This window comes from Agelaius phoeniceus, chromosome 2 (assembly GCF_051311805.1).
Source record: "Agelaius phoeniceus isolate bAgePho1 chromosome 2, bAgePho1.hap1, whole genome shotgun sequence".
Lineage (NCBI taxonomy): Eukaryota > Metazoa > Chordata > Aves > Passeriformes > Icteridae > Agelaius > Agelaius phoeniceus.
The window spans coordinates 4,386,147-4,408,962 of NC_135266.1; the positions used below are offsets into that span (position 1 = coordinate 4,386,147).

A 22,816-nucleotide genomic window follows, 5' to 3' on the forward strand; every position below is an offset into this window, starting at 1 on the left:
TTAGCCTTCTGAGAACATGGAGTCAGATTCATCATTCCTTCCTGCCACGAAGGTCCCAGCAAATACAATACCTGAGGAAGCACAGTATTTTTATTTTTGCCCCCTCTCTCAAATTCATTGCCTGCTGTGACTCCTTAAAAATCTATTCAGATTTTCTCTCTCTCCCTTAACTTTTACAGGAAGCAGCCTCTATGCAAGCTCTATGACTATTTACAAAATAGGTTTTATTAAGGAAATGAATGCACAATTCTCCCCTTCATTCCTCTTGCACCTGTGCAGAACCTAAATATCAAACTGATTTCAAGGGAACAGGAAATATTTACTTGGTGGAGAGAGGCAAGTTGAAAAAGCAGCTCTGGCACTGAACCCATTGTATCCCATCAGCTTTTCAATCAGCCTCACCACCAATTTATTTTTCAGTTATGTGCATGTCTGGGTGGGAAAAAACAAGGTAAAGAAAGCAAGTTGTGAGCATCAGCAGTAATTTGCAGGTGGCTTCAAAGGAGGCAAGGTCAAACACTCCCATGTTTAAGACAGTAACACCCACATTCTACCATTTTTAGTTTTTAAAACATGAGGTTTTCATCCAGTTCTACAGGAAACCTTTGGAAAAAAAAAGGTGACTTTCCCCTGATGACTACCTGTCAGCTAATTATTAGTGTGCTTTAAGTGCCTCTAAGTTTGCCCATCCTCTCCTTTCCAAGCACTGCAATTCCTTGGAAACAGAATATGACATCACAGGGAGGTTTTGCAGAAGCTCTCCCTGGATGTCCATTTGTATTAGTTTCATCATCCATAACAAGTGTTTAAAAAGCAGAAAAACAACCATGATGCATAATGCATTGTGTCATGATGCATAATAATAATAATTAAAACCCCTCCCCCAGCTCCTGAGGTTTAAAAATCTCTCCAAGTAAGCATTTCAGCAGAAAGGCTTTGACAAAAATGCCATTTAGGGACTTTCAAATTTACAGCCCTGCAATTTGTCATCATTTATATTAGCAAGAAGGTTTAAAATAAAAACAACAACAAAGAAAGGAAGATAATATAATGCAATTTTGTACTTGATGAATCTCCTGTTGACTAAAAACCCCTATGCCTGGCAGTCAGAAAAGTTATTAACCTGCCAAATTACAGATGGAATTGGTGTATTTTTTTTCCCCCAGAATTCTTTAAGCAGAAGAATATAGAGTATCCCGTATTCAAGCATTAGCAAAGGTTACTTGCCTCTAGAATATTGATTAGCACAACCCTTGTGGGAATTATTTCACTTTTCCAAAGCAAATTAAAGATCTGAAAAGCAATTCTCAACTTAACTTCAAATGCAGTTATTTAAAAATGGATGATTAACACAATTACTGCCTGGCACAGAGAGCACAGCTTTCCAGAGGCAGCCAGCAGAACTCACAGTGAATGCTGAAATCACATTACCTTGAAAGAGCTCCCTTGATCCAGGCAAGAAAAAATAAAATTGATACCTGGGAGCTTATTTCTCACCTGAACAACACATTTTTTTCCTTCTCAGCCACGGACTGCATTGCAGCTGGCTGTGTGTGCACTCCAGCTCGGGTTTTCTGTGTTTTCCACACTAAAATACACAGGAGGGATTGATTTATTTGCATCCCACCACTCGTTCTCCAATCACCCCCAAGGTTTCTGAAGTGCCTGCTGAACAGTGCAAACACTGCTTAAAATCAGCATTTCTGCAGGCTATTTTCTTTAGCAATGATTCACTCAACAGCAAATTAATTTGGTTTTCCTTTTGGACTTCCATGTAGGAACTGGCAGCATGGAGTGCCCCTATCGTGTTCCTGAGCACAGGATATTCTCATTTTTTGAGGAACCCGTGAAAACCAAGTAGATTTTTCTGCTACTGCACCTGAAAATGGGTAACAAAGCAGGGATTTGAGCTCAGGTCTTCTATGCTAATGCTAAATCACATAACTCTGTTCTTCTGCCTCATTCTGGAGCCATTAAGATCAAACAGAGTTTCAAAATCCTGGCAGAAATATTTCCACTGAAACTTTATGTCAATTGCTGCTGAGTTTTAAAACACCAATACATCCTCCTGCTAAAATAAGGATTTGATAATGCCAGTAATACACATTTCAGAGGTAATTATTTTAGTATTTTTCTTTTTTTTTTTTTTATTCCTATTTCAGGTTCTAAAAATGTGGCAGTTTTAAATCTTTACCAGAGAGCATAAGTGATAATGAGCTGTAAATCCACAGAACTAAAATGTTGCTGGGAGCACTACTTATGACTTGTCAATCAGCATGTCTAAAAGTATATCAGGAGTCTAGAAAGTGATTGGATTTTTCTTCCATCACATGCATTAAACCAAAGTCTATGAACACAAAATTGAAGACTTTTATATGCTTTTTTTCTTTTTGATAGTTCTAGGAAAGGTTCATATAACAACATTTTTATTTATTGACTAATGGGATGGTTTAGTGATGACTCTTTCTTTTTGAATAAAGAGAAGAACGAGCTAGCAAATGTGAGTTGTTATTTAATCCTGTATTATGTAGTGTTTCATGTTATAATCAATTTATTAATGAATTGGGAAGCTGTGTAAAGGCAAATGTAATTGTCAGCCAGATCCAAAAGCAATGAGCCACAGTCAAGAACAAGCAAATCCTTGTTACATGTACTAGAATATTTAGGAATTTCTGTAAGTGCATTACACGAGGTGTCTTTATTAATAGATATTACTTAGGAAGGTTGTATGTATATTACTCAAGAGGTTGGAATGCTGCCCCAGTTTTATTCCCTGGGTTCTGGAGCACCACAATTCCATTTATGATGTGGCACAAACTGTGAATTGCCCATTTCAGACAGAAAGAATTTTGAGCTAGGACAGGTCAGCAGTGAAAATTCAAATATAAGGAGGACTTGAATAACATTTCCAGCTGCAGTTACTGCTTAGTGGGGGAAAAATAAATTATAGAGGCCTTTTTCAAGAAGCACTTGTGTGTCCATCAGGTGTTAATATTTGCCACAGCCACCCTCCAGAAAGGAGTCTCAATCTCTGTACATAGAGTTCAGGAGCTGTGTATCTAACTCTCTTATCCTGGAATAATCCCAAAAGATCATTTATACACAAAAAATTGTAGACTAGATCACCACCAACTGCTCAGCCCCAACACAAACAGAACAGCTCTGTTCTTCCTGAAAGGCAAGGACAGAGAAAACAGGAATAACAGAATCTTTTAGGGGGCAATTCCTCCTGGGGTTTAGGTCACATTGTGCAGGGTTTGAGGGCTAACGTGGCCACTTTTCATCAGGTAAAATAAAATGGACAGGCTCTCATAAATGAGAGGATGAAAATGGTCTGGGTACCCTGACAAGGGAAAATAATTCAAAATACACCTTTTCCACTCTTTTGCTTATTCCTCACTGTTGATGAGTCTTGTCCCTTGAAAACCTCAGTCCTGGAAGGTTTTCTCCAACATTTGCACATTTAGGCAAGAGCACAATTAATTAAACACCATTTTGACAGGACTTTGCCATTTGTTAGAGCCTGTCACAATCAAAAACTGAGCATGTTAATGGTTTTACAGAAGTGCACGTGCTCATTTTGAAATTGCATGCTAGGCTTTGGTTTTTGAGGTTTTATGAAATTATTTGTCTATGATGTTTCCTCAAAGAAGTTTATTTGCTAGAGACACCAGTAAAACATAACTGGTCCCATATGTAAGATTGCTGGCTGATAAAATTCAATCACTTCAATTCTCTTTTCTGTGGAAATCTCATTGATCTGATCTGTGATCTCTTCCTTTGCCAGAAAGAATTTTTGTGAATATTCTTTCTAAACATTCTCCCACATACACACCCCAAGCTGATGAAAGCACAGGCAGAACTTGAAAGGAATATTGATTTTGTAGAAGCACATTTATTATCATTAAGTCATTTTTTCCAAGAGGGAATAAGATCCACTCCAGGTGTATGAATCCAAACTTCTTTCTGGCAGAGCTAAAGAAAAATTTCTCATGCAATTTTAGTCATCTCTGAGGATGAATATTTACATTTCTGATGTGACTGAGGAAGGACAGAAAAGGGAACAATGGGAGAAAAATAAGTTAAAACACAGGTAAATTACTAAATTACCCTCCTCACTTTCAAACCAACATTTTAGGACTGGCAAATGCTGTGAGGTGACACCAGAGACAGCCCTGGGCAGGAGAGGGGAGGACAGCAGGAAGAAGCAGCTTTTCCTCCTGAGGTGAGAGCTCGTGCTGCACTAGCTGTTAATGCAAGAGGAAAAGGCAAAAGACACAAAAAATTAAATTTTCCTGCCCTCCAGCCAAGAAAACCTTCCACACATGGGTAGCCCAGAGTTGAAGTGCACACAGTAGCTACTTTGGATGCACTAATTCCACTTTGAAAATAAAGCATATGGGTTATCCAGTGATTTTTATTGGGTTTTTTTTATCCCCTCTCCCCAGACAATCCTATTTCTGCTCTGTTTAGTTGTTGTTTCTAGGCATTAATAATTGTCATTCATGGTAAACGTAGTCAGCTGCTCATGGACCCAATTCCAAGAGGAAGCTGCAGGGGTATTCTGGGTTTTTTTTTTTTGTTTTGTTTTTTGGAGGTTTTTTGAATTTTTTGTGTTTTTATTGGTGGGATTTTTGTTGCTCTTTTGGGTTTTTTTGTTGTTGTTTTTTTTTCTTTGTTGTTCGTTGGTTTTTGTTTGGTTTTTTTTGTTTTTTCTGTTTAGTTTCTTTGTGGTTTTTTTTTTGGTGTTGTTGTTTTGTTTTGTTTTGGGGTTTTTTTTGTTGATGTTGTTTTGGGGGGCTTTTTTTTGTTGTTGTTGTTTGTCTGTTTTGGGGTTCTTTAAGAGATAAATACCCAGGTTAGTTCCAGAAGATCATTTCCTCATTCTAATAACCTCCTGTACCTCCTTTTCTCTTGAGATATACAGAAAATATACAGAAAAGCAGAGCAATGAGACACAGGGATTTTTCAGAGACTGGACAGGACTAACTGCATATCCTTGTTCCAAACCATTTACAGGGTTTGGGGGCAGTCTGCAGCTGCACCCCATACAAGCCATATTTTCCAGCAAACAAATAAAAGAAGACAAGGAGATAGCTGACAATATTTCTCACTGCCCAATATGTAAGTGCTGATTTCTGGGGAAAAAAAAAGAAAAATTAGGAGTCAACTAGATACAGGCAGATTGGAGAGTGGGATAACCTTTGGGTAAGGCTGTCCCCAAAATCAAAGATTTAAGAAGGGAAGGGGCTGCCCCAGCTTGTGAAGCTGTTCTTTCTCTTTTCCCCACTAAATGCAATTGTGTGCAGCTCTGACCACAAAGAACAAGCTGAGCTGATCCTCCCTTTAAAACAGCACACTCAAATTGTGATCAAACCAAGCAGCCAACCCCAAACACACTGAGAAAGGTCAGGGAGGGAGCAGGGAAAGGTTTCCACCCATTAAAACCAGCCAGGGAAGCGTGACTGCTCCCAGAAAGGGCAAGAGGTGTTCCAGCAGCACTCTGACAATCCTGCTGGTGCCCAGGGGAAAAAGAGCATGAAAATATTCAATGCCACCCTTAACATGGAAGAGGAAGTCCATCAAATTTCTGTGCAGGAGACTCTCACTGAGGTCAGAGCTGTGTGTCAACCATGTGTCCCTCCTCTCTCCCCCAAAGAAAGATCCTCTTCAAAATTCATCTGTATCTGTTTGTAGCTGCCTGATGGTGGGAAGCCAGGCCAGTTACAGATATGTTGAGCTCTGATTCAGTAGCGTTTAGGAAGAGATTTGTGCTTAAAACAGCAATGGATCATGCTGTGCACCTGGATGGTGACATCCTATCAACAGCCACCAGGTTTTACATGAAGAACCTTCAGGAAAACACGACTGAGGCACGTGGCACCAGTGGCAATGGAGAGTGTGGTGGGGTTTTTTGGGACACAGGAGATGTGGATAGGTTACAGCCCTTCCTCCTCCCAGAAAGGGCAAGAGGTGTTCCAGGCAGAACAGCAGCACTCTGACAAACCTGCTGGTGCCCAGGGGAAAAAGAACATGACAATATTCAATGCCACCCTTAAAATGGAAGAGGAAGTCCATCAAATTTCTGTGCAGGAGACTCTCACTGAGGTCAGAGCTGTGTGTCAACCATGTGTGTCCCTCCTCTCTCCCCCAAAGAAAGATCCTCTCTTCAAAATTCATCTGTATCTGTTTGTAGCTGCCTGAAGGTGGGAAGCCAGGCCAGTTACAGATATGTTGAGCTCTGATTCAGTAGCATTTAGGAAGAGATTTATGCTTAAAACAGCAATGGATCATGCTGTGCACCTGGATGGTGATAACCTATCAACAGCCACCAGGTTTTACAGGAAAACACGACTGAGGCACATAATACCAGTGGCAGTGGAGAGTGTGGTGGGGTTTTTTGGGACACAGGAGATGTGGATCGGTTACACCCCTTCCTTCTGAGCTTAGATTTGCCTCTCCAATGCAAATCAGCACTGACCTCTGCTGCTGGACTATTGGAATGTGCAATTCCCAGGGAAAGAGCAAGGACAATGCAGTGACACAGAAATGGCATTTTCCAAAGGGTTTTCATGCTGCTCATCACAAGCTCCTCTCCTTCCAGAGGCTCAAAGCTCTAAGGATATTTATATCCATCCAAAAGAGCACTTGTCAGGTGGGCAGGGGATGTGTTCCCACTCCACAGACAGGGAGGTGAGTTAGAGACTTCAATGGAATATCTTGGAGTGCTTCATTCAGCACAGCCATCTTCCCCACTTGGATATCTCTCCCCTGCTCCAAGCTCACCTTTGCAAAGCTGATTTCTGTCTGGAAGACCACACAGAGGATGCTAAATAAACAAAACAAAACAAAACAAAAACAAAAACCAGAGCAGGCATACAATTATCTCCCATGGAATTCTTAATGCACTTCCCACACATGCTTTAGTGCATTTTGCAGTAACATCCTCAGGTCACAAGCTTAAGTAGCTTACCCAAGGCCAGGCAGAGTCTGAGGACCTGTCCACATGGGGATACTCAGGAAATGAATCTGAAATTAAACTTTTAAAAAGAATGAGCTAAGCAGCATCCTAAGCTAGCACTTTCATTTAGAATTAGAGCCTTAATTCAGCTTAGCCTAATTCTTTCAGTTCTAAAATGAGGATGGTGACACAAGCCTGCTTCCAGATCTATTTATCTGGATAGCTTGAAGGTATTACTGCCTGCAGCTCCTCATCACTGCCTTCCAGATGGAGGATTGCACCCCACAAACCCTGACAGCAGAGGGGTTCCCAGCAATGGGCCAGCTGCAGTATAAAGCAGGGGGTTTGCATCCATCCCATGTGGGATCAGGGGCAATTCCCCCTCCCAAACACGTAGCAGGAGACAGCCATAGGTTTTAATTTCTTAAATCTGCACAGATGTTGGCAGAGCCAACATCTGCCCACAATCTGTTTGGAGGGAGCAGAGCTGAGGCAAGAGTGCAAACTGGTGAGCCAAGGGTGAGGGAAGACTCCCAGGATGGGGTCTCTGGCAAAGGATGAGGCTCAATGCATTGGCAGGGCACAGATTCTCTTAAATCATGAGATTTCAGTATTCATCACTGGCACACAACTGCTCTTTGACAGAATGAAGGTGCTGCTGGCCTCTATGCCTTTAATAAAAGAGGACTCATTTACCCCACATTGGTTTAGAGCTGGCAATAGATTGTCATGCCAGTCACCTCACTGGTGAATTTTTTTTCCTAGACAGTGTGAAGGGAGTAAAATAAGATGTTAAAGGAGCTCTATGAATCTCTGACAGCTTTTCAGGTAAACAAAGGGAAGGAGAGGGAAGAGAAAACATCCTTTACATCCCTATTCCCTCGCTCTACCTTCCCACACCTGGGGTACAAAAAAGCAAAATTCCCCCTAGACAGGTCTTGGCAACCCTGTGCTCAATCTGTTTCACACTTCCCCTGAGATAAATTCAGGAGAGGGAGAGAGGGGAAGAGGGAGGGAGACTGTTCCATGATAGTGTTTTCTGCACTGTAGGATGGAAACAAACCGAGGGATTTAAATTTAACATCCTCCCTCTAAACTCCAGCCACTCATTACTATCAGACTCTGACAGAGGAAGACACTGGTGCCCACCTCCATAAAAACAGAGAAGCCAGTTAACATATTCAGCTATGTAACACCTGTAAATATTAAACATTGAAAGCCAATGCACCTCTTGTTTAAAAAAAATAATCTTATTATTGGGGATTTTTTGTTGGCTTTCTCCAGTATGTAGAACTGAGTCCTATGAAATTAGATGACCTAAAAATGCAGGACCCCAAAGACAAAGGAAGCAATGCTGCAGCTGAGCATTAATCTCTCAGCAGCACCAAGGTTATAATTTCAGTGTGTTCTTCATTCCACACCCTTGCTGGAGATTACCTCCTAGAGATGGCATGCAAAAATAAACCTGGGGGGAAAAGGAGGGCAAAGCAGGTAGTAGGAGTAGAAACAACCTTCTCTCCCTCTACCCTACTCTCACACAGACAGAAAATTTATTCTGCAAAGAAGAGAGTCTCTGGACCAAAATACATTTTGGCTTTGAAAAGGAGGGAATTATTTGGGGAAAATACCACTCAGAATGCAAACAGATTGAGGATTTAGCAGTGCCATAGTTTTTTGCCTTGCTAAGTTATGAACGGGACATGGGGTGAGTTTATTAATAGAAAACAAAAAGCTTGGAACCTTTTCCCCCTCGTTTTTTTTTTTTGCAATCCCTAGCAACATTCAGATCCTCTAGGAGGAACCTACCTATTTCTGGTTCTGTGCAGCAGAGGAGAAAACAAAAAGCCCTTTTCCCCTGCATCCCAGCATTGAAAGGAGCCGTAGTGGGTTTAATACAGAAAATCCATTAGGCACAGGAAAGGCAGGAGCCTCCTATCAAGCTGCAAGCAGGAATGCTTAAGCACAAGGCACTCAGGCAGTGGAAATGCATTCAGAGCATTTAGCACGTAGGATTAATCGAATTATAATTTAATCATCTGATCAAACACTAATTAGCATAATCACTTGAGGGGAAAAGCTGCCAGAGGAACAGACGAAGAAACACCTTGGGCACCCAGCACATTTTAATGACGAGAGATCGTGCACAGATAATTTCTTTTTTTTTTTTCCCCTTAATAAAACACAACAGAGATTGAGGACTGTGGTGCTGAAGAAGCAGTTTGAAGCACTCCTGGATCACACACAGTTCTCCAGCGTGAAAGATGTTCAAGCAGGGTCTGCAGGCTTTAGTTTATTCAGATTTAAGAGCTGTAAAAGCACAGGAGCACTCCACTGCCCTGGTTTGCCTTGTGAAGGCTCGAGCACGAGCACACACTTCAGCCCACTGTGTTTCCATTAAAATCATCCCTTCCTGGTTCCCCCAGAGTCTCCCACATGAATGTTTAACTATGGATCGCTTAGATGACCTTCAGGGATACAGCAAAGCATTAGCATCCTTTTACAAACTGCATTTGAAATAATTAGTCTAAATCAGCTGGGTTTCTCTGGCTTGGGGCAGGCAGGAATGGGAAAGCAAGAGATATTAAGGGAGCTTTGCTGTGTAATACTGTCTGGATTTGCTGGCAAAATCATACCACTTTTGTAAGGCAGAAATCTGGAGAGACCAGGAAAATCACCCCTGCTGTTTGCCCACACAATCCAATGACACTTGTTAGGGTGAGAGATAGGGATGGGGGAAGCCTGGAAGAATTTATGGAAAGGAGGAAGGAGAAAAGCAGGACTTGGACAGGGAAAAGAATCTTCAGAGGGGTCTCTTGTTTGATTTATTACACAAAATAAAACAGTTGAATTACTCTGAATAAGTGTTTAGGTTTTCAAATGGATAATTCTTCTGGATATTAAAAACATCCAAATGTTATGAACTGCAACATTTACAGAGAAGATCATAAAATCACTGAGATTAGAAGAGACCTCTGAGATCATTGAATCCAATCACTAGCTCACAATTAACCCATGTGCCACATGATTGAGCTTGGGAAAAGTTTCCTACAATGTTATGTAAGGCAGCAGAATGATGAGCAGCTTACCTACATTTTAAAGGCACCAGATCACACAGGCTCAAGCGTGAGCTAATTTAAATTGATTGTATCCCTCTTACAGAGCTATTACTAATAATCCTTTCAGCTCCTCAGAATGAGTGTACATTAATAAAACAAGGTAACCAGATCCAGCACAGGGCAAATTTACCTCAGGGTTTGCCCATATTGAGCACCTTCCTATGTGCAATCAATACTCAGAGTCTGGAAACTCTCAAGAAAGCAGGAAGCAGCTCTTCCTCTGCAGGGGATGATGCCAGAAAACCTCCCAGCAACAGAGCTGTATGTGCCTTTAAAGCATTGTCACACCTTCAATAAGTGACTGATAGATGAACTAAATAAAAAAAAAAACACATGGAATGGTTTGGGTTGGAAGGGACCTTAAAGATCATCCATCTCCAGTCCCCCTGCCATGGGCACCTTCCACTAGACCAGGTTGTTCAGTTGCCCAATTATAAGGCAATAAATCAGTTTCTCACTGACATGAAGGTAAAACCACCATGCTGCACACACTCCTGACTCAAAGAGGGAGATCCTATACCACCACACATGGAGGCCATTTAATTAAAAAGTGAAAGTAGTTCCATTCAGATTTAAAAGTTATGTGGTCTAAAATATGTTACTTGTTTACAACATCTAGCTTTAAATTCCTGTTTGTTACTTTCCAAGCAACAGCTTCGAAGAAACTCAGGAGATTTTGCATCTTTTCCCAAAAGCTGCAACATGGCAAAGTGGGAGAGGAGGGACACAGGGCCGGTAACATTACCTGAGACTGCCCCATGGAACACAGCAACCATCTCCCCAAAATCACCCCTAAATCTCTCTTCTCTTCCTCCCTCTGGAAGGTCCTGAGCGCAGTGAGAGCATCCCCTGCTGCAATCCCAGCTCAGCTCCCCACATCTCCCACTTCCCAACCTGCAAGAGCACCAGCCCTGTGCCATGCCATAATGCCTTCATTTTCCACTTGGAAGCTGTTCCAAACATGCTATTTATTTTGTGTAAAATTTCCCGAGCACCAGGCCAGCTGCACATGCCTTAGGAAATGGCAGAGCTGAGATGCTCAGCCAACCTTAACCCCTACCCCAATTATCCCAATGAGTGTCCATGCCAGGGACTGAGAGCAGCAGAAACAGTGTGGGGAACGAGAGCAACTGCATTACATGGTGAGCAGACAAGGCTGTTATCCTTGAACACAGACAAGGCAGAAACTTAATTTGCTGACACCAAAAGTTCTCAAAACCCCTTGAAATTAAGTAGCAGTCAGACTACTATTATTTAGGAAAATATTTTTTTTTTTAAATCTCATTAAATCCTTTTGAAATTACTAAGGCCCAGCGTTCTTCTCTTCTGTGGAAACACATTTTGAGATGTGGTAGAAATGCTCTAATTGCTTTTACCCACCAGGGACTAACTTTTGGACTTAATAAATATGCACTGAACTGCTGCAGCTGGAGTGTCATCAGACAGGCATTTCTTTTGCCCTGCTTTGCCTTCACGTGTGCCAGTGGTTGGATATTCCAAAAGGCCTCCAGCTCCACCAGCAGTGGGACAAGCACAGTTTGAGCACATGCAGCCACATCCCTCTGAAGCCACATCCCGCTGAAGCATGAGCACAATGAATAAGGGCAAAAACTGGTGAAGAAGAAGATTTTTGGACAAGATTTTTACTCTAGACTAGGATAGAAAAGCTAAAACCTAATCCTTTTTTTCTTCCTCTGGAAAAAAAAAATTGAAAAAGAAAGATTCCCTACTCCAGGCTGTGTTCCTATTACGACTGGTGGGTGTTCCTCAGGACTTGATGAGCCAGAAGCTCTCCAATTTGTTACAAAGAGCTGCTCTCCAGTGGGGAACTGGGGACCTGCTCCCCTTCAGCCAGGAGTGATCCCAGGATTCCTGCCCCAAGAGGCCTCAGGATTCCCACCCCAAGAGGCCTCAGGATTCCCACCCCAAAAGGCCCCAGGATTCCTACCCCAAGAGGCCTCAGGATTCCCACCCCAAGAGGCCTCAGGATTCCCACCCCAAGAGGCCCCAGGATTCCCACCCCAAGAGGCCCCAGGATTCCCACCCCAAGAGGCCCCAGGAGTGATGCTGGGGGATCAGGCACCTGCTCTGAGCAGACCCCATTGCACCAAACGTGACAGCTCCCACCAGCTGAACAGCAAATTACCCCTGCCAGGGCTGCTCTGAAAGCCTGACAGCTCAGCCTCTTTTCCTGAGGATTAATTATCTCCCTCCTGCCCAATAAAGGAGCTCAGCTCCTTCCTCCTTCACTCACATGAGGAGCTTGCCCTTCCTACCCTACAGCCACGCTGACATTTGTAAGATTGCTGCCCATCCTTGATCTCCTCCGCTCCCCCAAATCCATTTGCCTCAGGGAAAGAGGTGAAATAAATATAAATTTCTGTGGAATTTAGGGAAATTCTAGGGAATTTCCTAGGGAAACTAGGGAAAATGTGGAGAGAAGACAGGTAGTAGGCCTCAAACTAAACCTACAGAAGAGATTAAATAACAGGAGTAGATAAGAATGAATGAAAGAAAAATCTGAGTGCAGGCAGTGAAGGAGAAGGGCAGCTGGGACTTTGAGCTCCCAGGCACATAGCAGGATCCATGGGGAGCACCAGCTTCCCCTGGCACAGACCAGTAGCCAAAAGAGAGCACTGGGTAGTCCCAAAGCCACATTCTGTCATGTTCTCCACCCACAGCTCACAGGGGAACACTGCAAACTGAAGTCAAAACCTCAGGGTCCTTCATCATAACCAGTCCAGCCCAAATGTGTCCTTCAGAGCCTGCCCTCCTGCTATCCCCCAGAGATTCATGCCCTGGGAATGCCCTCCCTCTTCTCCCCACACCTTCCATCACTGGCTGGATACCTGTGCAGTTCCAATTCACCCTTTTCACTTCCTTCACCCTCCCCAATAAAAGTTATGTTTCTGCCCCCATCCCTCCCTCTCCCCTAAGCACTCATTCTGCATTTTATAGATAAATACTTACAAAAAAGTTGAGAACAAAAAGCCTCAGCCACAGCTGACACAACAAAAACCATGGTAATCATCACCTAGCACTCAGGTTCCATAGTGGGATGAACCTCACTGTCTGTGCTTGAAATGATGAAAATCTGGTTTCTAGAGCCAGAACAGGGTTGTGGAAAAGGTTGTCATTGTGGAAGAGAAACCTTGAGGTCACGCAACAAAATTAGAAAGAAAGATACAAAGGAAAGCTCCCTAAATAAATACAGCTAAAAGCATAAAGTATAATGCAAATATTACTGTAGACATTTGAAAATCACTTAACTATGCAAAAAGCTCTCTAGATTGGACGTCTGCAAACATAACTGGAGAACTTCTGTTTCACTGACAGCTTCCCAAATTACTTCCTTCATATCATGACACAGCAAACACTTTGCTTCGTACTTCACAAGTGCAGTTGCAACACAAATTATGGTTTACTTGCCTAGAAATAATATGTGAAGTGGCTTTTAAACTGCCCTCCAGAAAAGCCACTTAATGAGAGGAAAAAATTTCAGGTGGACAATGTGTAGTGTGGATGGTGAACCACTTTGCAGTTTAAGCTGAGGTCCACCTAAAGCCTATTTTGCTTGAATGACATTTTTTCCAGCAAGATCCCATTTGAGGGACATCTGAATCTGCTTTTCATAACAAAAAGGACTTTGTCAAGGACTTGTTCTGTCCTTAGCTCAAGCCAGGAGTGTTCTAACAGCTTGTCACATGCTCACCTCATAATTATCAAGCAACTGACTCTATGCACTCACAGTATTTTCCTGAGTCGGGGCCAAAACTCCTAATAAAACTCACACAAAAAACCCCAAAGACTTCAGAAGGTAATACCACAAAACAAAAACAAACCAAAAAACCCCAAAACGCAACGGTTTCTGATAGAAAAACAATTGCACAAGAGGATTCAACAGAAGCCAGAGCTTGCACTTTATGCATCACCTTTCCATGGCCTGGGGAAAAAAGCAACCAAGTAGATTTGGGTGCACTCAAATCCTGCCATGAGGTGAGTGGGTGGAACATGGGTTCCTCCAAGCCTGCACATTCCAGCATCCCAAAAACTCTTCCCAGCTAAAACAGGAGCCAGCTTAAACAAAAACCACACTTCAAAGTTGAATGTCAAAGAGTGACATTCATCATTTGAACTCCACACTAACTACTGAACCTCTAGAAAACTTTACTGAACAAGTTGTTATCATGGGGATAAAGAGCAAAGCAGGGAACAAGCTCTTCCACAAATTCCTGAGTTCCATTTTGGCACCCAAAAACTGGAGCCCCTGGGGGCTGCCGCTCTGCAATGCTGAGAGACGAACGCCCCGAGCGTGCAGGCTCAGCATGAGCCACTCCATTTGCAAAACCACACGAGAGGATTTCACACCAACAGATATTTATATAGACACAGCAACCCCACAATCTTATCTGCAGAATCACTGTGAGTAGATTATAGAGATAGGCAACTATTTGCAGCTACAGTGCAGTATAATTATATTCTGGCTGCGTTGAAATAGTCCCGGTCATTTCAAGAATATTATTCTGATGTTCTTAAAACACTGCAGGGCTCCCCAAAGTTACTGGAACAATTTAGATGGCAGAAAGTTCCTGAGAATAATTTTTAGCCTAGTGCAAAACACAGACCTTAAGCCACAAATTTTCTGCATGGGATTACAGTGTAATTAATTGGAAGAAAATAGCATCAAGCACACTTGGACAGCAAAGCAAGCGCCAGATTTTCCATACACAGTAGTTTTTAAGCAATTATAAGCTATGCAGATTTACATATGTAAACGTGCAGAAATATATATGCTTATTTTAAAATCTCAGAAGGAACTGTATCCCTGACAAATTACACTGAGAGCCACACGAGCAGGATCTCCAGGAGAATACATGGAGAGGCACCAGGCAGAGAATTCCTCAGGTGATGCCCAAGGTGTGTGCCCTTGTCTCTGCCACGTGGGTGTGGAGCACAGAGCTGTTTTCAGCAGTGCTCTTGGGCTGCCCCATGGCCCAAACTCCTGCATTTCTGAGGGAAATGTCCTTCTGGAAGCTTCAGCAGGAGCACATCAGTGATGCAGCTCCTCAGGGCTGCTCCCTCCTTCGGTGCTGAGGGAGCTCCAGGGAGCCTGGTGTTTAGGATGGAGGTGACTCTCCTTCCCAGAGCCTTTGCATTTAAAAATGGCTTGCTATAAATAGGACTGCTGGCTCACTCTTAAGTCTTACTCCCTGCCTTCTGAGTAAAAATAGCTTAAATAGGGATGCTGGGAAGATTTGCTAATCTCTGTCAGCCTGTCTGTCCATCCACCTGCCTTTCTTTCCTTCCTCAAAACAGATCATAGCATCTGTTGCCCACTCCACTACTATTAACACACCCTACTTTTTCTTTTTCTGATGAGTAACTCAATGCTGTGATGGGGGGGAAAAAAAGTACTTATGAGGTAATAATTTTATTTTGTGAATGGCAGTATCCAAAGATAAGCAATGACTAGAAAAACTCCCAGTGCCAACAAATGCCTGAGGAATCAGTGGCTTGTTCTTGAAGGTGTTCTCTTCAGTGCTCTAAAATACTGAGCTGTGAAAGGCTTTTATTGTTGAATACCTCCCATTTTGTGTTATTTTATTTTCAAAACCACCAATTGTTTGATGAAATGTTTTTAAGGGGCAGGGAGGTGAAGACTGAGAAGATAAAGCTTCTTTTGAAGAATTGCTATTTCAGATCTTAATTTAATTGATTTAATAACAGTTTAAATGAAAAGAAAGCGATGATTAAATGAGATTATGAAATAAAATATACTGTGAAACAAGTAACTTAACTGCAGACATCTACACATTCACCTTGAAATAATTAAGTGTTCTGATTATGCTGCAGACCTATGTTGCTTAAATGGATTTTTGTAGTATATTTAGAGTTTCAATGACTCAAATAACACATTAAAAATGTCAAAAAAATGTGCCTTAGAATAAAAGATTAATAAAATATTTTACTCCCATCTTCAATTTTTAAAGTAGAAGATGGAATTAGTCCTTCCTACTGCAAATCTGAAAGACTCCATGACCAAGAGATTGATAAATGGCATGTGCCAAATAAAATCAAAGGCTAAATCAGTGGTGTGTTCAAACAGGCCTTGATCCTACACACATCTTAACTTTTTAATTAGAGTAAACTTTGTGGAGAAAACAAAAAAAGTCCATATATTTTGCTCCTCAATCCATTGCCCTGACCTCCCACCCACAGAAAGATGGTTGATTTTGTTGCTTTCTGCTGGTTTTGTCACTCCAATTTTTAATAAACAATTATTTTTATGTATATATATATATATATATATATATATATATATATATATATAAAAATTATAATTATAATGTAAATAGGTAGAGGAGATTATTTCCCCACCCCAAGCAACCCCTCACCTGAGAGAGTTGCACAATTAAATCTCTTATTCAGGCAAAGACATAAAAATTGAGGCCCAACCTCATCCCAGCTCAGAGACTTGCACAACTCATGAGCTGGAGGAACTTTCTGGATGAGCTAATCATCAAAACCCATGAGGTTTTCCCAAATAATTCAAATTATCAGTATGCTATGTGACAAAAGTTTACTCAAGGAGAAGCAAAATTAAAATCAACTTCTAAACTTTTCCAGATGCGGCAGCACTGAGGAAATTCCACTGAAATACATCCCAAATCCTGTTTTCATTTCAGGGCTCCTCACCTCCAGAGAGCCCTGGAGAGGCTGGAATGGAGCTGGGAAGGGGCTGGAGCCCCAGGAGGGACTGAGAAAATGGGAAAGGGGCTCAGCCTGGAGAAAAGGAGGCTCAGGAGGGACCTTCTCACTCTCCAAAACTCCATGAGAGAAGAGTGGAGCCAGGTGGGGGTCAGGATCTTTTCACCATCAAACAAGGGAAAGGATGAGAGGAAATGGCCTCAGGTTGCACCAGGAAGGTTTAGACTGGATATGAGGAAAAATTTCTTGATGGGAAGGGTTTTCCAGCCTTGGAACTGTCACCCATCCTTGGAGGGATTTGAAGGAGCTGCAGATGTGACACTTGGGGACAGGGGTTAGTGCTGGACTTGGCAGTGCTGGAGGAACAGTTGGGCTCAAAGGTCTTTTCCAACCTAAACAATCCTGTGGTTGTATGAAATCACAGTGCAGAGCTGAGAGCTGCAATAAAGCCCTATTTAAGATGGTTTTGAGGTTTGTTTTTACAACTTGCAGAAAACAGCTTCTCTTTGAACCACTCCCAGGAACACCTTCACTGTCACACACATCTGCTGCCCAGCGCTACGGGAAGAAGATGCAGCATCCACCAGTTTTTAGTGACCCTTGGAAGAAAAACACAGGCAAAATGCATCTTTGAGCTGTCTCTGTGTGCTCCCACGGCTGAGGAAGACACAGATTCTGTGGTTTGCTGCCCACTAGTGTCCTGTGGCTCCAGCTCCAGCACAGCCACTGCCCACACCACAGGAGGAAATCCCCCGGAGAGCCCCAGCAGCTGGGGGAGCAGCACAACCTGACCACAGGAGAAACAGATATAGACATCCCCCAGATATAGATATCCCCATGGGCTCTGACTGCCCAGCAATAAGAGTTTTTCTCCCCTTGGCATTTGGTGACTAATTAATAGCTATTCATAGCTCAGGTAACACTGGATTAAAAACACCCTGAGCTGTGCTGTGCCATCCACACACAAGCACCAAGCTGAATGCTTCCTGCACATCCATTCAACTTCCCGAGGTGAGGGTCTGGATACACAATTCCACACAAGCTATGCATGTATCTCACTATGTTTCCACTGCTCTTTTGCTGGGATGTTGCATCCCCAGCACTGAGAATCACCATTTTCTTGGGGGAGGCTCAGCCCCACCGTCGCTCTGGCTCCTCATCCTCCAGCCTAACCCCTGCTCTCAGCTCAGTGTGATCCTTCTCCATCTTCCAAAATGCTGCTAAAACCCATATTGATAGATGTACGGCAGGCAGAGGATTCAAACAGGAAATCATTTTAATGGAAATGTATTTTTAGTGTCATCTGTGCTGTATTGGTGCCTCCCGATGCTCGATTGATTTCAGCAGAGCATCTGTGGGCAGCGGGCATGTAAGAAATGCAGCCTGAGAGAAGCCTGGAAAAGGGTTCAGCACATCCACAGCAGACACTGAGTGACACTGAAAGATCCTCATTTCTGAAAGCAGCACCTGAACTAGCTTGAGCACAGGCAGGATTTTGAAGGAGGCCGTTCTCCCCTCAGAGCCTCCCCTGCCTTCTCTAACTGTAATTAGTGAAATGCCCCTTTACTAATTACAACCAGGCTACAGCAGACTTCTGCTGCTCATTCTGGAATACTCAGGCAGAGTAACAGGGAAGGTGGTGCAGGTAGAGTAACCCTGAAAGGCAGCTCAAAAGCCTTGCTCAGGATTAGAACTGCATGACTCAGGCTTTCAAGGTAGTGAATTCAGCTGCAGAGCTCCCACTGATGTCTATATCATCCCACGCACTTTCCAGGGCTGCAGTGCATTCATGGTTAATAGTTACCTGTATTCTTAAGGAACTCACAGCAACCAGAGTTTAAAACCATCACAAAATACATAAACTTTAACCAGGTATTTGGGGAGGTTTTTGTTTCAGGCTTCAGAAATACTAATTGGATGGAAGAGCGTGTCAGTACTTTATTGTCCCCAGAAGGAAGCTATTTCACAAACATAAAGCCTTCCCAGTGACACTGCTCATATCTAATTTGACAAAATGTATTTGTGCTGAGTGACTGTAGGGAAATATGGGGGCCAACCTTGTTATTGTTATTCAGATGGTTTCCATTATCTCCAACAGAAATTAAGCCCAAGACTACAAGTGCAGAGTTAAACCTATGGGTTTATTTTTAACCTATTTCTCCCCTCAGAAATAAAAAGAAGAAAAAAAGGAAAAAAAAAATCAAAACCAACACAAACATAATCAATCTTACACATTTTTAAGTTAAAATCACACATTGGAAAACCACTTATACCTGTGCTGGTATTTTAAGCAAACACGGTGTGGATCCATAAGGGGTTAGAAAAGGCTATGGCAGAAGCCAAGCAGAAACCTGTCCCCCCACCACCAGATACACTCATAAAAGAGCCCTGCCTGTCACACAATGGAGTTGAGATGGAGTTATAGATAGAATAATGAAAATAAATGTGTACGTGACATATCTATTTATATATGCAGTCATTTCCTTCAAAGAGATACATATCTGATATGACACCGCATTAAAATCTGAAGTCCTTTAAAAATATTATTCTCTGACTCTTGACTCTGATAAAATGGCCCTAATAAGTCCTAATAAGTGTTACCAATGAATAAAACCATCTTATCCAGTCTTAACATGAATCTAGGTGCCATTTTCTTCCAAGATTTCCCTTTAGAAGACCCTAAAAATCTGCATTTTGACATCAAGTATGATGCCAAAAACAGACTTTTTAAGTTGCAAAGAATCATTGAACCACCCACTACATGTTTTCACAATGCTCACATCTTAGAATATTACTATACACAAAACCATTTAATTTAGTCCCCCTGGAGTCACAAATGTACAGATGTTGCTGTGTGGCAGCACAGAATCCATGCAGATGCATCTATCATGTACACATTACACTCTTCACTCTTTGGGAGACAAATTCAGGTTTGACTGTGATCCAAAAACACATGGAAACTGAAAGTGAAATTACTGCTGACTTCATAGATCAAGGAATAAATGGAAGTGATTTTCATGATACTTCGACTTCATAAAGCAAAAATTATCGTGTTCTTCAAAAAACCCTTGCAAGGAGGACTAACTAGGATAGAACATAGAATTTATAGCATCAGTACAGTAGAAAAAAAAATCAGCGTTTTTTTTTTTCTTTTAAAATATGATTTCTGGAGAGAAGCAGGGTTCATTTCTATGCAAATCTAGTTTTAAATGAATAGCCCTGGTCAGAGCGCACTTCCAGGCTGATTCTTTCTGTCCTATTAACAGAAAATCTCTCCCTCCAAGGTATCTGGCTGGAGAGGACAGAGAGAAAGGCACAGTGCTGCTGCCTGTCAAAAATAAATAAATAAATAAATAAATACATAGATAATTTCTTAATGTTGAAACTTGTTGCAGTTTCCTTACTGGCAAAAGAAATGCAAAAAAAAAAAAAAAATTCCCAAGTTTACACTTTGGGGGATTTCAATCCTTTCGTATTCTGAGGCACGCAGAAGACAAAAAATGCTTTTAAGGTCGCTCTAAATCCCCACATTTAAGATTCACCTCCTGATTTCTGCCCTCCCCAGTGCTTCACACTGGACCAGCCATGCCTGTCAATGCATTTTCTCATCCAGTGTCTACTTAAGAAGATGTGAAGGCACCCTCATCCAGCATTCATCCCTCACTCTCTGCCAGAGGTTCAATTATTTCCATCCTTCAGGAATCCTCACACTTTGCCCTGTGCTCCTCTCTCATTCATTCCACACAAGGAATCTTTTCCCTGCTCTACCTGCTTTGCCTATTTCGAGAATTGTGTGTTTAATCTGATTTATCTGGCAGGGTGAAAAGCATTTCAGGCAATGTTACGTTCTCGGATCGGAGGAGGCAGTGCAATAGAATAGCTGGCACCCCAGAATAATTTGTTTTCTGTCCTTAAAACTGCAATGCTAAACGTGCATTTTTAATAAAACTTAAGCAATTTAAGCATATTTTTACACATGCCATGGTTTTCAATCAAATATATCTAAATGTTCCAAAATACCCCAACCCACTATTAAAAACGCACAGAAACTGCAATAAATGTTTGTCAGTCAGAGAGTTGGCAGAAGGAAAAAAAAATAAATTTAAGAATAACAGGTTTACCCTTATTCTATCCCCACTCTAATTTCCCTTCCTAACTTTATAATTGACTAAAAGTCTTCAACCTTTCCAGATGATGTAATGCTTATCCGTGCATATTTTTACATAAATGAGTGAGGAAAAAAAAAATTCGGAACAGGTACCTTCACGGAGAAATGATGAAAGTTAAATAAATTTAAAATACTACTTAAATATATGTAAAAACGTAAGGTGAAAGCAGAGGGCGAATAAAAAAAAAAAAAAAGATGCGAAAGGAAGCAATATCTCAACGCGACCGCTTAGGATGAAAGCCCTTCAAATCATCCCCGTGTGCTCTGACGGATTTCTACGGCACTTGGCAAAAATTCGGTACTTTTCCAGATGAGAAAGAAAGAAAGAAAAAGCGCCTCTCTGCCTCCTCGCCTCTGCAAGCACCGTCTCATTCCGAAGGAGGCAGGCACGGAGGTTCCGGGCTGTCACTTTGCGAGGTGAGCGACTTTCAGCGATCACGGCGCTCTCGCTCCTCGCCCTTCTCCCCGCAGCCGGCGCGACGCTCCCGGCACAAAAGCCACCACCGCGACCCGCTCTCCCCTTCCCGGCCGCCAGAAGAAGGGGAAGGATGGGGACAAGGGGAAGGGATGCCCGCGGCGGGGCTCACCATGCGAGATGCTGTGGAGCAAGGCGACGGCCAACATCCACATGCCCCCGCCGCTCCCCCGCTCCCCGCTCCGGGCTCGCCCTCGCCCGCCGCGCCCACGGCCGGGCCGGAGCTGGCAGGCAGCGCGCACCGGGTCCGGCCGCCGCCTGGCTCGGCTGGTGGCTGCTCGGAGCCTGCGGGGCCGCTCGTCCGCCCAGCGAGCGCTCAGCCCCGCCTGCAGCCCCGCGGCTCCGCCGACACTCGCCCGGCGCTCGGGCGGGGGAAGAGGCGGCCGGCGGCGGGGGCGGGGGGCGGGAGCGCGGCGGGGCCCAGGTGTGTCCTTGGCTCGGGGAGGCGCCCGCAGGGCGGCGGGGGCAGGGCCACAGGTGACAAAATCCTCCGGCGCGGCCACACCAGCATCCCCGGCGGCAGCAGCGGCGGCCGGCCCCGAGCCGCGGCGAGCCGGCTCCTCGCACGCCTCCTCCTCCTCCTCTTCTTCCTCCTCCTCCTCTTCTTCCTCCTGCTGCTGCTGCTGCTCCTCACACGGCTCCCCTCGGCCCGGCGGCAGGCGGGCGGGCAGGCGGGCACATCTTCCTTCCTTGCTTGCTTGCTTCTTTCCTCTCTCTGCTCCCCTCCTGGCTCGCTCTCCGCAGCTCGGAGCGCACTGAGCCCGCTGCTCACCTCCCCTGGCTCCCGGCGCGGCGCAGGGACCAGCGCTAACCCCAGCCCTCCGCAGTCTTAAAGCACCACCAGGTCCGCACAGTGGAAAAACCCAAGACCAATAGAAGAAGGCAGGAGAATTTGCAGCCTCTCAATAGTTGGCTGAACTGCGGCCGTTTGGCATCAGCTGAGTTGTATATGACTAATGTGTTGACAAGTCGTGTGGGGGGACTGGAGGAGGGGGCCCTTCTAGAAGGTCACAGCCCAGACAGGCGAGTGCATCAAATAATTGACTGGGATTCTGTGCACCACTGAAGGAAAATACATACACACACACACATCTTGCAGTGCTTACACGGGTCCAGATACTATTTGGCCTTTCATCTGCGTCTCTTTCTGTGGTGAGACATTTTTCTCCTCCTGTAGTGAAAGAGTAAATTACAGTCTCTCTAACTAAAAGCAATTTCTGCGCCTATTCTTTCTTCACATCTGTGATGTGAAGGTTGGTCTGAAAAGGAAAAAGAAAAAAAAAGAAAAAAAGGGGGGAAAACATTAAATGAAGACAGAAAAAAAAAATCAATATTGTGAAATACATAACAGCATTAGGGCAACTCTGGATTTAAGCTGTAAGATGAAA

At 43.3% G+C, this 22,816-nt stretch overlaps 1 protein-coding gene across 4 annotated transcripts in view; it reads right to left on the reverse strand.

The window, feature by feature from the left end:
- DSCAM (DS cell adhesion molecule) overlaps positions 1-22,371 on the reverse strand; it is a 471,885-nt gene extending 449,514 nt beyond the window's left edge. For 3 of the 4 annotated variants that reach the window (XM_077170975.1, XM_077170984.1, XM_077170994.1), the window contains exon 1: positions 21,541-22,330. In XM_077170975.1, the coding sequence (XP_077027090.1) occupies positions 21,541-21,583 (43 nt within the window). In that variant the 5' untranslated portion in view covers positions 21,584-22,330. Of the gene's footprint in view, positions 1-21,540 lie in introns of all 4 variants that reach the window. The other variant, XM_077170965.1, reaches the window with a different exon arrangement.
- Positions 22,372-22,816: the final 445 nt, after the last annotated feature.